At 44.8% G+C, this 16361-nt stretch overlaps 1 protein-coding gene across 1 annotated transcript; it reads right to left on the minus strand.

Annotated features, from left to right (window-relative positions):
* Positions 1 to 1048: 1048 nt before the first annotated feature.
* On the minus strand, positions 1049 to 13332 carry EREG (epiregulin). The gene is made up of 5 exons (XM_005284001.4): positions 13043 to 13332; positions 4878 to 4964; positions 4190 to 4313; positions 3196 to 3342; positions 1049 to 1593 (listed from the first exon to the last, which is right to left on the minus strand). The coding sequence occupies exons 1-5, from the start codon at positions 13089 to 13091 to the stop codon at positions 1503 to 1505; spliced, it is 498 nt and encodes a 165-aa protein (XP_005284058.1). The 5' UTR covers positions 13092 to 13332; the 3' UTR covers positions 1049 to 1502.
* Positions 13333 to 16361: the final 3029 nt, after the last annotated feature.

Genomic DNA, 16361 nt, shown 5'->3' on the forward strand with positions numbered 1-16361 from the left:
TTTTTTTTTTTTTTTTTTTAAACTTGTGGGCTTGTGAATCCTTCACAGGTAAAGCAAGCAAAGAACAGACCAAGAGGGATTTTACAGCTAACTAGTTGGCTGGGTGTCCATCAAAGGGAGCTACTTCCCCCCACCCCCCATGTATGACAGACCCAGTAGCAACATATGCTTCAGTGTCTTCTCACCCATGGGCATTCAGCCACCAGCTGTGCCTTATCTGTTCTGGTGTGGGCAGGGGGGAGTGGGGAGACATGTCTGGTCACAGGAAGAGAAGAGCCAGTGGTAGCCTCCATATGTGGGATGTACACGGGGGGGGGGGGGGGGGGAAAGGGGGAAGAGAGACAGACTGGACACATACAGGGACAAAGTGCCTGGCTACAGCCACCTCTCCACACCTTTAACCTGTGTGGGTCAGACTTTCTAATGCTCAACTGGAAGTTCTGGCTATGCCAGCTAACCCTTTCCAGTGTGGACAAGGCTATCCGGCAGCAGGTATGAGGCTAACAGAACAGTTGCCTATCGGTCCCAAAATGCAAATGGAGTTGTTGTAAGAGATCATTCCTGAGTCAGGGAACGTGTGATTTAAATATTCCGAATAAGAAAACAGTCCTCACGGTGTATATAAATGATTGTGATAATGATTGTAAATTAACCAATCTCCCCTAATTAAGGGGCAGCAAGTAGCCTGCCTAGAAAAGTAAGAGAACATCTTACACCTCCTTACTTTCCCACATGGGTGTCAAAATTGTGCCAATAACAAGGCCTTGACCGAAAGCTGAATATTAGACCTCAGTTTAGTTTTCATGAAAACCCCCCTGCATAGGTATGAAACATAACATGATACAAATATATGACAATACACCCTCCCCCCCCAAACTACAAACTAGCAATCAACATCTGTCTGATTAGAGGAGCAACATTTCCCAGGGCCAGAGGTACTTTCCATGTGTTCATGTCTGATTATCTGAAACTTCTCTGAAGGCTAGTGCATGGATCAGGTAAACTGCCTGCTGTTGTTACAACAGTATACAACAGGAGATACACCATATTCATTCAACCCAATTTAGAAGATTTAATTCTAAGAAGCAGAAGTACATTCATTATGTTCACATGAACAAATACAAAATTGTGCTGTGTTTTTTTTTTTTAAAAACAAAGTATTTTGGTAGACCAGCTATTACTGGCAAAAAGCTTACATTTCTTACAAAAATATATATCTATATATAATCCTACAGAGGCAGGATTTTTTCTCTCCACATTGCATAGTATTAAATATTCAACAATAAAATAAAAAAATAAAAATAAAAACATTAAAAATAAAAAGAAAATATTTATACTTAAAAAAAGTCCATTTTTGACCTGTATATTGATTCTGATCAATACAAATTTAAATTGTTTTGTTTAGAACATATAAATATTAATAAAATAAGGTTAATATTAAATAGCTGCGAGCTGACAAATTCTTGGTCTGTGTGTGTGTGTGTGTGTGTTTCTCTCCCCCTTCACTGGGGAAGCAGCGCTGGGTTCTTCTCATGGACATCAACCTCCTTGTATTCTTGGTTGTTGGCTTGCCTCTCCTTCTTGTTTTGGTACCTGGAAATATGAAGATCAGAGAGGTTGTTAAACTATTGCCTCCAGAGAAAAAGCAATAAAACACACAACTGTGTCTGAAAGAAAAGGCTACTTAACAGCTCTAGCACTTATTCCACTTCTCCATAGAAGCTTCCATCCTACAAGGTTGTTGAGCAAAAAAACTTCCCTGTTCAAAGTAGTACATAAGCACTTTCTTAAATCCCATGAAGAGCTAGACATCTGCTGGCTGGCTAGAGCTTATGTTCAACAACCGAACCAAGAAAATCACCAGCTAACCTTTTCAACCATAGACCTCAATTAAACCACAGCAGATACAACAAGCCTCCTGCATCAGTATTGACCTTTTGGGGGTTGGTTTTCTTTTTCTAAGTTTTGGTAGTAAAGGGATGCCTCCATCTTAATATTCTTGCCCTTGGAATTTTTTTGAACTACAGCACATTGCTAGTAATGAGAGGGTGTGCATATGTGCACACAAAGAACCCACAGAATTTAACTGCGAACAGCACCCAGAGACTAGGTAAAACACCCACAACCGCCCTAGGTTAAACAATCTTGCTATTTGAAAGATCACATATTACACATTAGAAGTTGCGTATTTAATGCTGAGAAATCATGTTGTTATCTTCCCCTACGCGATTCCTTTGAATTTTAAAGTGCAACAAATGATGTCATCTTGAGTTATATTGGAACATTTCATATAACCCTAGGGATAGAGGAAGAGACTTGCGGTCACTTAACCACCCACAGTTTGGGGAGGCTGCCTGAACTGGCATCAGAGCTGTAGTCTTCAACCCGGGAGTGATGTGAACCCCTCTTTCAGCCATTCTGCAGTATATCTAAAAATACCAATTGGCATGGAGATGGATAATGTTGACTGCTAAACAAACATCCCATGCTCCCAACTTATTAGATAGCTTATTAAAGAACAATTGGTTTAATGGTTATGGTTGGACCAACCTAGTAATTAGATTAAGGTGGTTATTTGATATTAACCCCCTTTTATTCTTTTTGCTTAGTTATTTAGATTATATATAAAGTGGAAACCTGTCTGGTTTGGATGTTTCGTCACCAGGAGTCTTAGTCTGGAGTAGATAACTGAGCCAAGTCTGTGACCCATCTAGTGGTGGTTCCGTAGAACTACCCCTATAGTCCTTACAGAGAAGTGGGAGCCCACACTTCCTGCTGTCCGGATTGTGGGCATGACCCCAGATGGATTTCATTCTAGTTTCTCTCTATATTCAGTGGATAGAGCTGTGCCCGAGGAATATTAGTGTATTGTTTGAACTAGTGCTATTCCTGATGCCAACAATGTATCATACATTTTAGCAAAAACCCAACGTTTCATTTACGATCATGTAGCCAAAGCAAACATAATTAATCCGCCCTTTTCAAAAGGAGTTAAGTAAATAAGTGCAGCGTAATAAGCAAGCACGGTATCCGAAAAACTTAATGTAATCAAGCAAAAATAAATAAATAAAGCTCCACGTGACTTCTTTGTGAACTCCTCATCTGACATCTTTGTTAAAACCAAAGCTTTTCACCCTAGCTGGAGAAGCGGAGTCATATTTTAAGAGCACACAGTAAAATATGAGAGCGCCTTACCATTTGTAGAAGTAGTATGTGGCAACCAAAATTGAAATGAGGAAAAATAGGCTTAAAATAATGGTCAGTGCCAAATATTCTTTGTTCAGGTGCTGTGTGACAAGTTCCGAATGCACACATCGGACCCCGGAGAAGCCTACATCACACCTGAAAAAACAAAGGGAGTCACAGTTATAGAAAAATACACTGTGCTGGTTTGAAACCCAATGTCAGTATGGATGACTATGGATGGGGAAGCTCCAGAAAATGTCCTGCAGAGAACAATCACGCAATGGCACATGCAAGACCAGATGATCTAACAGCTCTTTTCCATTTCTAATTTAGGATTGAATTGGTTTCCTCAATAAACTCCAGTGCTCTAGCATCTCTGGGAAGAGGGTAATGCCGTCTTAAGACATCCAGGATCTTATCCTGCAGAGCCATGTGGAGGCAAAGCTCATAAAGAAACAATGGGCCGTTTGGCCCAAATCAGGCTCGGGAAGTCACATGCTGTATGTAGAAGTTGTCGGGCAGATTTTCCTCTCTCTTGCTCTGGATTTAAACCAGTGAGTTACTCCTCATTTACCCCAGCATAAGTGACCTACACATTGCCCTAATGATTGACCAATGACTAGTTTAAGATCTATAATAATGGGCCATCCTATGTTCACTTGCCATTATTTTGGTTTTTCCCTCTTCAGGTTCAGGCCGCAATTCAGCAAGATATTTAAGCACGTGCCTAAGTTTACGCACACGCATAGTCCAATTGACTGCAGTCAGTTCATGAATTCAAGTCCCATTGAAGTCAAGGGGATTACTCAGATGCTTAAAGTTAGGCAAGTGCTTAAATACCTTGCTGCATCAGGGCCCTAAATTGCATTTGATTTTCATGTGACAGAGTCTGAAAGCAGGTGAAAGGAGAGATCAAAGCCAGTTCATGCAACTGCGTGTAATTCATGTATGCACTCGAACTCAGGAAGAAATGCAAAATGGTATTCTACACATTTCCTCTTACCTACAGTAATGGTCATCTAAATCCACAACGTACACGCACTGCCCGTGGAAGCAGTAGTCTTGCATTTCAGGCTTGCATTTGGTTATCGCGACTTGAGCCACCCGCGGGCTATTCTCCGTCTGAACTGGAAGTAGATTTGGTTAATGGTTCGTTAGTGTTTTTCCCCCAATCATTGTGCCTGCATTTCTTAAAACTGTATCATTTGCATTTATTCTTATGAAACCTAGGCTAGGGCTGAAATATGCAAAGCCAATTCCCATTAAAATAAATAGGGATTAGGCAGCCAAACCCTTGAGATGGGCTTTGAAAATTCCACCCTGATTGTTTTTTCTATTGGGAATTCTGGGCCCAAGGTACAAGGGTAGCTAGATCAGTGGATACTGTACCACAGTGAATTGTTTTCTGAGGCATAATTATTTAACACTTTCGGTTTAATAAAAGGTAGTAGAGACTCAGGGTTGGCTCCTGCCAGATGCTTAGTACCTTTCGGAACTCTTCTGAGCCCCAGCATCTTGCGGGCCCTAAAATATTAACTCACTTTGTTTTTAAAATGTGGCTTCAAGTTTATGGGCCAGATTTTCAAAAGTGCTCAGCCCCCCCCTGAGAAAAATGGGAATTGCCAGACACTGAAGACTTTTGCTGAACGGGCCCCGTTTTTAAAGAGGCAGTGTTAAAATGTCATACTTACTCAGTGCTGTTGTACAGTTTTCCATTTCATTTGGTTCACATAATGGGATCACTGTTGTCCCAAAGACAGCTTGCAATAGATAAAAGCCTATGGGACAGACAAATAACAAAAATTCCTATTAATGGCGCAAAGAACTAAAAGCAGCATTGGAGGAATTTCTTCTAATTATAGTATTTGGAGTACTTCGTTTGAGAGTGTTTCTTTCTAGAGTTTAATCACAAGCTCAACATAAGCCTACTAATATAGCCAGAGAACAGACACAGGTATGGTCCCTAGGATCGACCAATCCAAACACAAATACTAAAATGCAATAATCAATAATAAAACAATCATGTTAAAGGTCTATGGCCGCAATTCAGCAAAGTACATAGTGATAGGAATAGGGATTAATTTAAGCCTGTGTTTAACTGCTAGGTTCAGTAGGGATGAATTTAAGTATGTGCTTAAATGCCTTGTTGAATTGGGGTTCTATGAATGAGAAGGGGAGCAGGATTTGACCCATGCTCTGACTGCAGTCTTAGTGGTATGAACCTCATGGACATGGGACCAGACTATGGAAAAACACTTAAGCATATGCTTACCTTTAAGCACATGCTGAAATCCCATGGGCTTCAATGGGACTTAAGCACGTGCTTAGACATTTTGCCGAACTGGGGCTACGGATCTCACACTGATCTAACTAAGTACCAAATGCCACACTGGGATGTACATACTCCATTGATGCAACAGGAACCCCTCACACAAAATTTGCACCCAAAATATGAGAAAGTGCACATCTTCACATGCCATTTACCGTTTCATGCTTCGGCTGATCTCCTAAATAACTTTGTTTTTAAATGCTAGGCTCCCGTTCCCAGGGCTTGATCAATTGAAGTTAATGGGGAGACTAATCGTTAGAGCTCGTTAACCAAACAAGATCAAGGTTGGCCAATAACTGAAGAGGAGTTTTAAAAGGAAACCCCAGATGCTGCAGGAAGTGTTGGTGACTCAGCAGATGGCATCTTTCTGCTGACTCAGAATTGAACCAACACCCTGCTCTGGGGTTCAGGGGACACCATCTGCTTGATTTTGTCACCAAGAATTTGATTTTGTATGCCACTCACATGGTTATTATGCCTGAGCCCACAAATAGGGTATTTGCTCATTCAAGTGGCTAGTTAGATACTTACCTGGCCATCTATGCACATAAATCTCCCATTTGTGCATGCAATCACATGCAGGTGGGGATTATCAGTGTTGCCTAAGGAAGTCAGGCTCTCAGCCACCACTGAACATGAATGGGTGTTAGGCGCCTAACTCTCTTTAGTGCCTTGGAAAATTCCAGCTGTATTTGCATGTGTATTGGTTTGTGAACCATTTAGAAATAGGAACAAGATCCCAGGAAAAGTGTCACTCGTCTCCAGTTCTATAGTTTAAACTGGGTACATTTCCCTTCAGTTCACCTCCAGAAATCTACATAGTGCAGCATTGCTGACACAGAATGGCTGTTGCCTTTACACAGCAGAGGTGGCCACGTTATAGCAGTGAGGGCAAATCCTAGAGACACAATTTGTAAAGCACTCTGGCATCCTTCGAGTTATAAGGTGCTGCCCACATACAGATTTCAGGTATTCTATCAATGGAATGTGCATCCCCGCACAGGCTTCTATAGTAATCCTTACAAATATTCGGAAGTCCCATGATGAATAATCAATCTTTTGCCCCAACTGGTCAGGAAATCCGCTTTGCTAACACTTTTGCTGTGGTCACAAGCTAACCCGCTCATGAACTGTTTAACTGTCAGCCCCATTCCATTGCAGTCTGTAATTTCAGTCTTTGCCTTTGGGCTGCTAGCATCTTTCGACTTGTCAGGTCATGCGTGCCTAATGAAGGGAGCGTGCCTTCATAATTTCTCGATCATCCTTTTTATTAAACTTCCAGTTATTAGAAAGTTTTATTATGTTTCAGCCACGTCAGTTCCAGAATGATTATGGACTTCCTGCTGTCACTCCATTTTATACTATTGCTAATAGGCGTCCCTCTTTTACTTCATGTCAGTTAACAAGGCTTTTCTAAGTACTCTGTATTTAACATTAACCATGGAGTCATATCAATTCTGTCCCTCTTAAAATATATATTTGTCACTTTCTATTCTGAAACACAACATTTTAATGAAAAAAATAGACTATGACTCTTCTTACATCTTCAGCTAGTATAACTAGTGTAATGGGAAAAGTGGGCATAGATTCCTATTTTCCCGGGGGGGTTTCCTTTAGGGTTGGGTTTTTCAAAGGCACTGTATGTTGGCCATTGACTTCAATGGGACCATTTGACTGAGTGGAGCAGAGTTAGCCACAGCACTTTTGGGGGAAAAAAAAAAAAACAACAACCCCAAAACCTGATCTTCCAAATGAATTCCCATTTGGGAACAAAAAGCCAGATCATCAGTTGGCGTCAATCAATGTTGCTGCATTTATTACAGTATAGCTATGTTTCTTTACACCAGCTGAGGACTTGGGCCAAAACACAGACCAAATCCTGAGCTCCTTCCCCAAGTAAATATCTCCCTGAATGGGAGGTTTACTTGTATGAGACCCTTGACTCACAATGCTTGCCCCTGGGAGTTGGGGATGGATGCTGAGATTTTCAAGAGTGCTCAACATTGGCCTAACTCTGCTGCCATTGAAATCCAAGGTAGTGAGTGGGGCGTTCGTGAGCCCCCCGTTCACACTACTGTACCACAGGGTAAGGTTGAATGTGTACGTTTTGAAGAAGGCATCTCTCCAATACACAGTACCCCAACTCTCATCTCACTTACACCCACAAAAATTCTGTGAATGGAAGAGACCAGTTTCACCTGTTCCATAGAGTCTCTAGAGACTAGCACAAGCCAAATTCTGCCTGATAGGTTCACACAGACAATCCCACTGAAGCCAACGGGGGCTGTGCATATGTACCGGAAAGCAGAATTTAACCCAAGAGGCTCTAGAGCCTTTGTAGGCATTAGGCTCTGTTGGGTGAAAAAGAAAAAGCATAGGTATGATTCTGATCCCATTGACACTACTGCAAATCCAGAATGACTCTGCTAAAATTAAGAGATTTCTGATGGATTTCCAACAATGTAAATGAGATCAGAACCTGGCCTGACTAAAAACCCCAACTAAAGAGTGGGAAATCCCGATATGTGCAAAAGCTGCAACTTCCTTTAGTCCTGAATGATGTACCAAGTGCCGTCTATACTTACCTCCGGGTCCGGCGGTAAGCAATCGATCTTCTGGGATCGATTTATCGCGTCTTGTCTAGACGCGATAAATCGATCCCGGAAGTGCTCGCCGTCAACGCCGGTACTCCTGCTCCGCGAGAGGAGTACGTGGAGTCGATGGGGGAGCCTGCTTGCCGCATGTGAACCCGCGGTAAGTTCGAACTAAGATACTTCGACTTCAGCTATGTTATTCACATAGCTGAAGTTGCGTATCTTAGTTCGAAGTGGGGGGTTACTGTGGACCAGCCCCTAGAAACACTTGCTTTCAATGTGGCCCAGTACTGTACATCCGGAGGCAGTGAACACATGCATAGTTAAGCAACAGAAAGAAATAAAATAAGGCACCAATGTCAGAGCCCAGACTAAAACTTGTCACATTCTGCCTATGCAGAATAGCTGATAGGCTCCTTCGTTAGGCGATTGCAGATAGGCGGGGGAAATAAGTTCATTACCAAAGCACAACATGGCAAGTACATTTTCAGATACACCTTTGTATCTTCTGGCATTAGGACAAAATTCTCCTCCCCAATCTGCACCGGGGATCTTTGTTGCACATTCTGGCCTTTTTCCATGCACGTAATTCCCAATGACGTCAATGGGAGTGCAAAGGAGATCTGGGGTGTGGATAAGGGATCTGCATTGTAGATCGAAGCAGAGAGCCTTTCCCAGAATGATTACCTGCTGGTGGCTGTTAATTTCACAACTCGCATGTGTGTATTGCTGCTATGGCGAGCGTTGAATGAGGAATCTGGGAAAGGTGGGGTCCTGTTTGTTACCTTGATCAGTAAGCAAATACTGTTATCTTGTACGGCAGAGTGTAGTGGGATGGTGGGTATTTATTACTGATTCACTGGAATGTTACTTTTACACTTATCGCTGCCTGGCTGGAATGCAAGTGGAATGCTTTTTCCTGCTTTACGAAAGGTTAGCATGGTCATACTTGCAGGTTGCCTTACTGGAATCTTACTGCTGTTGACCAAGTGTGGGGTGAAGAGAATCAGACCAAGGGTGGAATACCAGGGATCTCCCGTAATACCCGTGCAATATGCAACAGCTACCAAGAGTGGTCAGTATGGTTTTAGGTAAACGTAATTCTAATATGTTCCAATTACAATGGACCTGATTCTCAGTGATATACGTCACGGCCTTCCAGCAAATTTAAACCCCCTTTAAGGCAATATAGGGCAATCTTTTTATTTTTGAAATCGTTTCTCAGATGTCATTTTGTCACTTTCGGGTTTTACTGGTCATCAGTAATATACTAATTGAACATGGAGGAACATTCCTGACGCCGGTTAGGCAGGTCACATCCCCACGTTTCAGTACAGTACGAGAGAGCGAAAGCTACACACACATAAATAACTGTGTGCACGTGCCTCAGCTGTGCAAGTTCCAAACGTACATGTGTAAAACAGGTAGTTGTGTAGGCACAGCTAGTATTTGGGGGCATAAGTTAGGCAGGCACAAAGGAGTGTGTTTTACTACTAAGTTCTGGGCCATGCTGGGTAGCAGTTTGTTCATGGAAGGCATAATTCAACTAATCGCTTTATTTCACTTGCGACTTGATCTTACATCCATTGAAGTCAATGGCAAAACTGCCTTTGACGTCAAAAGGAGGCAGGATTGGGCCCATTAAAAGTAACTGTATTTTATAATGTCCACACTTAGGATGTGCTGTCTGAATTCCTCCCTGTGCACCTCTGGGAAAGTGTCTTTGGAAAAAGTTTCCACGGTCATCAGTGGAACGTGTTAATTTATATGCAAATGTGCTAATTAACATATCATTACATTTGGATGTAGATTAGTGGTGATGAGCTAAAATTTTAATTCAGGGCAATTAGATGCATCTTTAAGTGGGGATTACGGAAAATCAAATTGAGGGCATTATCACCGTGACGCTGGCAGATCAAGTGCCAGCTCATGCCAACGCCACTTGGCCTCACTGAACGCTGACAAACACATCGTTGTCTGGCTTGTCCCTGTGTTAGTATTGTTAAAATAGATATCAGAGTTACAAGAACGTGCTTAAAATTTATGGAATGCTTGTAGGATGCTGCACGTTATATCTGTATCCTATGTTATAAGGTAATGTTTAAGAGTTTGTTCTGTAACCATAAACACGTTTGCCAAGACTGTAAAGCCACAGAGGACAGAAGCATTACCAAATATGAAATAACCACAAGAGGGGTTATCTCCTCCCCAACAAAAAAAGGCCTATAGACAGTATAGACTGTGGAGCATCAGTAGACAAGAGACTTTGTTGATTGCTTCCCCACATCTCTGAAGAGGATAGTGCACAAGCCCTCATCCCATCACAGCATGAATGCTGGGGACGGGAAAAAAATCCCCATCAAGAAGGAATTATTATCCCGATACTGCTTGAAGTCTGAGAGGTGAGAGCATAAGCAAGGGGTCCCCAGCTGTTTAGCTTGAGTTAGCCCTAAAGGACATATAAAGCTTGCAGATTATAGCAGCTACTATCATCTCTCAGAACTTAAGTCTATCTCATTTGTGTGCATGTTTACCTGCTTTAACCTTGTAAATAACGTTTCTTTTTCCTAGTTAATACATCTTTAGTTAGTTTTGTACAGGACTGGCTACAAGTAAATAAAAATAAGCCTTTATCACAGGGCTATAAGGCTAATGATTCCTTTCCAAGAACACAATTTCACCTTTACATTAGTGCTCTAAGTCAGCTGAGAAATTGTTCAAGAGGTTTAAAGATTCTGGACCAAAACTCCTTAGATCACAAAGGGCCAGACTCTCCAAGTAGCACCTTACTTCTACAAGCAGCATCAAGGACTGACTGGGACAACCTCTGGGGGTAAGGAGCTATTCAGCATGAGTAAGAGGATCACAATGTGGCCCACAGTAATTTCTCTAAATAGTTTTTATAAGATTCTGTCATGAAATCGACTAGGGTTTAAGAGTGGCTGCAGGAAAGACATCCCCTCCAAAACTAGAGTATATTTCGGGGGGAGAGGGGGCATTTTTCTTCCATAGGCCAGAGTGAAATACTCTGACTTTCAGTGAGTAGCAGCTTACTTCCACTGAAGTCAATGGATCCATTTGTAGAGTAACACACTATTCAACTCAATTTAATGTGACATATCACAATCTGGCCCTCTGTGAGTAAGGGTGGTCAAATCTAACCTTTTACACATGCCAAAAGAGACATAGGTTCACAGATATTTGCACAACACATTTCAATGTCATCCTTGTGCCGGAAACAGTCGATGCCCAGATTAAAAAGGCCATGGCTTTATTTGTAATGTGTTGGCAAATAAAATGGTTGTATAATGGCTGGAATGTAAAGTGGCATGGAAGTAAATGTGGAAAACAGAAACTGATGAGCTCATGCTGAAATAGACTTGGCAGATGATGAAACACCTGCACTGTAATTAAGTGCTGCAATGAAGTGGTTAAGCACCTCTGCGAAGGCTCAAAAGCACTGGACGTAGGGTAACAATGGAATTCTGTTATTTAATGTCTCAATTAACAACCCATTGTAGACATTAAAATAGACTTTGGAATTACAGAGCAATGAATGGCATTTTCAAACACTTTGGGCCCAACTCTGCCCTCAGATACTTTGGCACAATTCCCACTGGGCCGGATTCTGATCTTCCTTGCACCAAAGCCAAGTCATGCTCTTAGTTGGTCAGTTTGCAGCAATAATCCTGGGTCACCACTACCATTGCCCAGCAAAGGTGCAGTCCAAGCATTTGTTATTGCTCCATCAACATGGATCCCGGCTCTACAGATGCACAGTTTAGGCTCCCAACGCTTTGCCAAACTTTCAGACATACACTGAATTTATTACTGAAATGCATCGCACTGAAAAGGTGAAGGATCTAGACATCAGGGGAAACTGGTCACCGTTTTCTTAGCAGAAGGCAGGCCCTTCCCCTTCAGTCTGGCCTGGGAAAAACCTCCCATTGAGGTCACTGAGCGTTAAAGACTGCAGGATCTTCTCTGAATGGGATGAGGGTTACACCCAATTTAGAGGCTGGGATGCCACAGTCCTTACAGAGGCAAAGCTCTCATTGAGGTCAATGGGCGTTTTGGGACTGCAAGGATGGCCCGGAGATTTTAAAAGCCCCACTTGCTGCTCAGATCCCAAGAAAGAGAGAGATGAGGTGGGTGGAGAAACATCTTTTAGTGGACCAACTTCTGTTGAAGAGAGAGAGAAACTTTGGAGTCCAAGTTGGTCCAGTAGAAGATATTTCCCCAGGAACCTCCTCTCTCTAATATCATGGGACCAACAGGGCTCCAAGCTACCCTGCTTACAAGAAATAACAGCACACAGAATTGTTTTTTTCCCCTTAAGGGATTAATATTTTCTAAAACCATTAGGTGGTGGAAAACAAGGGAGCACTTGTGGACACCTACCAGGGCCAGGTTCGATACCCTCCCCTGTCACCTTCCGACCCAAGCAATGCCACTGCTTTCCATGGGGCCAGTCTCAGATCCCGATCAGTGCGGATGAAATCTGGCCCGACACTTGCTAAAGACTTTCCAGCCCCCAAGGAGGCCCGTGAGCCTGAACCTGCCGTCAGCGAAAACACCCCTGGGCGATTTCATCAGCGGGCTGCAGTCACAGCCGCACCGCCGAATCCGGCCGCCTGAGTCACTCTGAACCTCCCGGCTGCTGACACGCGATGGAAGGGGAGCGCGGAACAGGTGCCTGGCTGCTGGCAGGACATGCAGGGGCTTGTCCGTTCCCTTCCTGCCGCCCGTGGGCCACCGAGGCGCGGCTGGAGCCAGCCCTGCTCCTGGTACCCGCTCCCACGCGTGACAGCGGAGCACGCACCGCGGGACCGAGCCACGCAGGGTATTTGCAGCGGGCCGGGCCGGAGCTGCTCCGAGCCCCAGCCCCGGGGCATGTCACCCGCTGGGGAGCGCCCCAAAGGGCGCCGCTTACCCAGGCAAAGCAGCGCGCTCCGCATCCTCGGGCAGCCGCCGGCGTCCATCCCGCAGCGCTCCGGATCCCGGGCTGGCTCTGCACGGGGGCGCCGCTGAGCTCACGGGGACAGCAGCCGGCTCCGGCGGCAGCGACAGGCTGGTTGCAGCCCCGGCCGCAGCCGTCTCGCCCTTTATACCCTGCCGGGGCGGAAACTGCGGACTTGGAGTCCCGGGTGACGAAATCCTGGGGCCGGCCCGGCGGAGGCTGGGGCCGGCCGCCCAGTCCCGGCGCCCCGGGGAGGATTGCTTCAGAGAGCCAGCGCCGGCCGGGGAATCCCTCCGCCCCCGGCTTCCCTAGCCCGCCCGAGCCACCTAGCGGGCCCCGGGGCCGGACCCCAGCGGCGGGCGGGGGGGAGGGAGAGATCCCGGCCCCGCTGCAGGGGCGCCGAGCCGAAACCAACGCAACACCCCCTGCTGCTGCCGGGGTAGGCGAGACCCAGGCACCTGCTGCTGCCCAAGGGAGGAGCTGCTGGCGGAAGGGCAGGAAGGAAAGGAAAGTTTCCAAGGGCTGGAAATCACTGGGCCAAATTCTGCTCTCAGTTACCCTGGGGTAGATCTGGAGTAACTCCCTTTCACACACACCCCCACCCCACAGGCAATGGATTTATTCCGGATTTACACGGTGGGGAATGAGAGCGGGCCCCACGTGGGTGGTTGCAATTCTGCTCCAAGGCCCTCGTCCTTCTGGAGACACTCCAGGGGCTTCCATGAAGCCCTCACTTTACACTAGTATCGCTCCGGCTAGGAATGGACTCACTCAGTATGTCCTTGGTCTCTGCAAGAATCAATCCAGTCAGTGCTTAATTTGTGCCAGAGCTGAGCCCTGGCACCTCCAGGCTTGGCAGTTCATAGCCCAGGCACCTCTGGGGTTGCATCCGTTATGAATGCAAAAATATTGCTTGAGCCCCAGCACCTCTTTCATTATAAAGTAGAGCACTGAATACAGTGGAAACATTGGATCTGCCATTGTTTATTCTACTCCAGCAGGTCACTTCAGCAGTGACCTATACCTGGTGCTGGAGAGAGGAGCCCAAACCTCCCACCATGCACCTCGCCCATTGCACAGCACTGTACCGGGGTGGCGGACAAGGAATTCCTTCCTGACCCTTGTCATCAGAGGCCCTGAAGCATGTGGTTTGATTGTACTTATTTTTAGCAAGCATTATTTTAAATATTAGTACTGGTCCTAACATTAGCCAGCCAGTTAAAGAACTCCAACCCTAGCACTTGACTGCCACTTCCTGCAGCAGTAAATTCCAGTGGCTGACTGAACACTGTCAGGAGGGTTTCCTTTTATTTGTTCTAAATTTACCTACCACGAACTTAGTGGGATGAGACCTCATTCTAGCAGGAAGGACCAGTGGCTGATCATTGTCTGTATCCGCCATGTGTAGGAGGAGCTGTTTGGCTGTTCTCTTGCCAAGAGCACTCCTTGAATGGCTTTGAAAAGAATGAGTGCTCCTTGCTGGATTGGCAGCTGTTTTATCTAATCGCTGGTCTATCTACATTTCTCATGTTCCCACCAGGGCAGTACAGCATCCGGCTGCCATGGAATCTCAGCTCGGGAGTCTGAAATGCTCCATTAAATCACCGCACAGGCAACGGGAATGCCAGGTACTCCACCCTGGTGCCTAACCTTGACCTGGAGGGTTCATCTCTCAAGGTCTGAGGGTAGTTCAGCCTCCATGCCCCCCGGGGCCCTGTACACAGCCTGCCTGCAAGGGTGACCATTAGTGTCAATACTGGTTGTGGTTTTTGTCATGGGAACACCAGTCCATTAAGTACCACGGAGACCTCCAGTTCATTTCATGTATACCACTGAAGAGCCATCAGATGATAGCAATTCATGATCACTACTGAACTGGGCTAGATTTGACCAGTAACTCAGTAAAAGGCGGGGTATTCTGTTACCATTTTTTTTTTAACTATCCAAATCAGCGTAGGCTTCATTCTCCTCTCACACTGGTGCAAAGTTTTTGTCTGTTTAAAGTAGCAGAACCATTTTGCTTTGTGATTTTCACCTTAAGAACACAGGAGGAGACACTATCCTCTTAATCCAGAACATCTGATGTGCCTCCCTCCATGTGTAAAAGAGTTTGAGCAGTGACAATGCAGTGACATTTAATGGCAGATTGATTCAAAAATCTGTGGCTAGATTTCTCCATTTTTGAAGGGCTTGTTTACATAGAGAAATTGACCAGTATAGCTATTTGGGGATAAGCTATTCTGATGAGGGTACATCTACACTACAGGGGGGAGTCGATTTAAGATACGCAAATTCAGCTACGTGAATAGCGTAGCTGAATTCGACGTATCGCAGCCGACTTACCCCGCTGTGAGGACGGCGGCAAAATCGACTTCTGCGGCTTTCTGTCGACGGCGCTTACTCCCACCTCCGCTGGTGGAGTAAGAGCGTCGATTCGGGGATCGATTGTCGCGTCCCGACGGGACGCGATAAATCGATCCCCGAGAGGTCAATTTCTACCCGCCGATTCAGGCGGGTAGTGTAGACCTAGCCTGAGATAACTATTCAGGAATGACTCCCTATTTGGACACTTACTCCAGAATAAGAGCATCCACACAGGGAGTTATTCTAGAATAGCTATAGCACTTGAAATTAACTCCCAGCCTTACTCCAGAATAACTCCCCTGTGTAGACAAGCCCCAAGGAAGTGTAAGAATGCTGACATTCGGCAAAGGCAGTAGGTCACTATGTGCTTTGATATCACACACTGCTCATCAAAGTTGTGCAAGGGTTAGGGAAAGCAGTATGATAAAGTAAGTCTTCTGATTGGACAGAGCGTTGACAGATAGATGCTTTGCATACCATCAGGACATTCTAAAGGATGATGATGTCTCCATATGATTCCCCCCTCATCACCCAGCATTAGGGTAATCGTTTATCCCAACAAGATCAAACTTCTGCATTGCTGTCAACAGATGGCAGCTTTTCTGATCCCACAACATTGTTTCTTCTTTACAAGGGTTGATCCCCTTTAGGAAGTGTTTTATTGCATGCTTCTACATGATTAAAAGAAAGAGAGCTTGAACGATTTCTATACCATTTGTTCATATGGGGATTTTTGAAGCTGCTTGAGAAGCAGTATCACCACAACACTTCCACTGACTTATGACCTTATAATTAATTTCTCTCTTACACTCTCATATGATTTCTGATTGCTAGGAGAGCATTTAATTACAGGCTTGGATTGGTACCCAGATACCATTTAAAGCTGACACGATCGCAGCAATTCATGGGAATTTCCTCTTTCAAATTT

This window comes from Chrysemys picta, chromosome 5 (assembly GCF_011386835.1).
Source record: "Chrysemys picta bellii isolate R12L10 chromosome 5, ASM1138683v2, whole genome shotgun sequence".
Classification (NCBI taxonomy): domain Eukaryota; kingdom Metazoa; phylum Chordata; order Testudines; family Emydidae; genus Chrysemys; species Chrysemys picta.

What these genes read in the sequence shown, in the direction of transcription:
- EREG (XM_005284001.4), bottom strand. Translation starts at nt 13,091, where the DNA reads ATGGACGCCGGCGGCTGCCCGAGGATGCGGAGCGCGCTGCTTTGCCTG. An exon ending in GAGCGCGCTGCTTTGCCTGG is followed by an intron (nt 4,965 to 13,042) that starts GTAAGCGGCGCC and finishes TCTGTCCCATAG; the next exon opens with GCTTTTATCTATTGCAAGCT. An exon ending in AAACTGTACAACAGCACTGA is followed by an intron (nt 4,314 to 4,877) that starts GTAAGTATGACA and finishes ATCTACTTCCAG; the next exon opens with TTCAGACGGAGAATAGCCCG.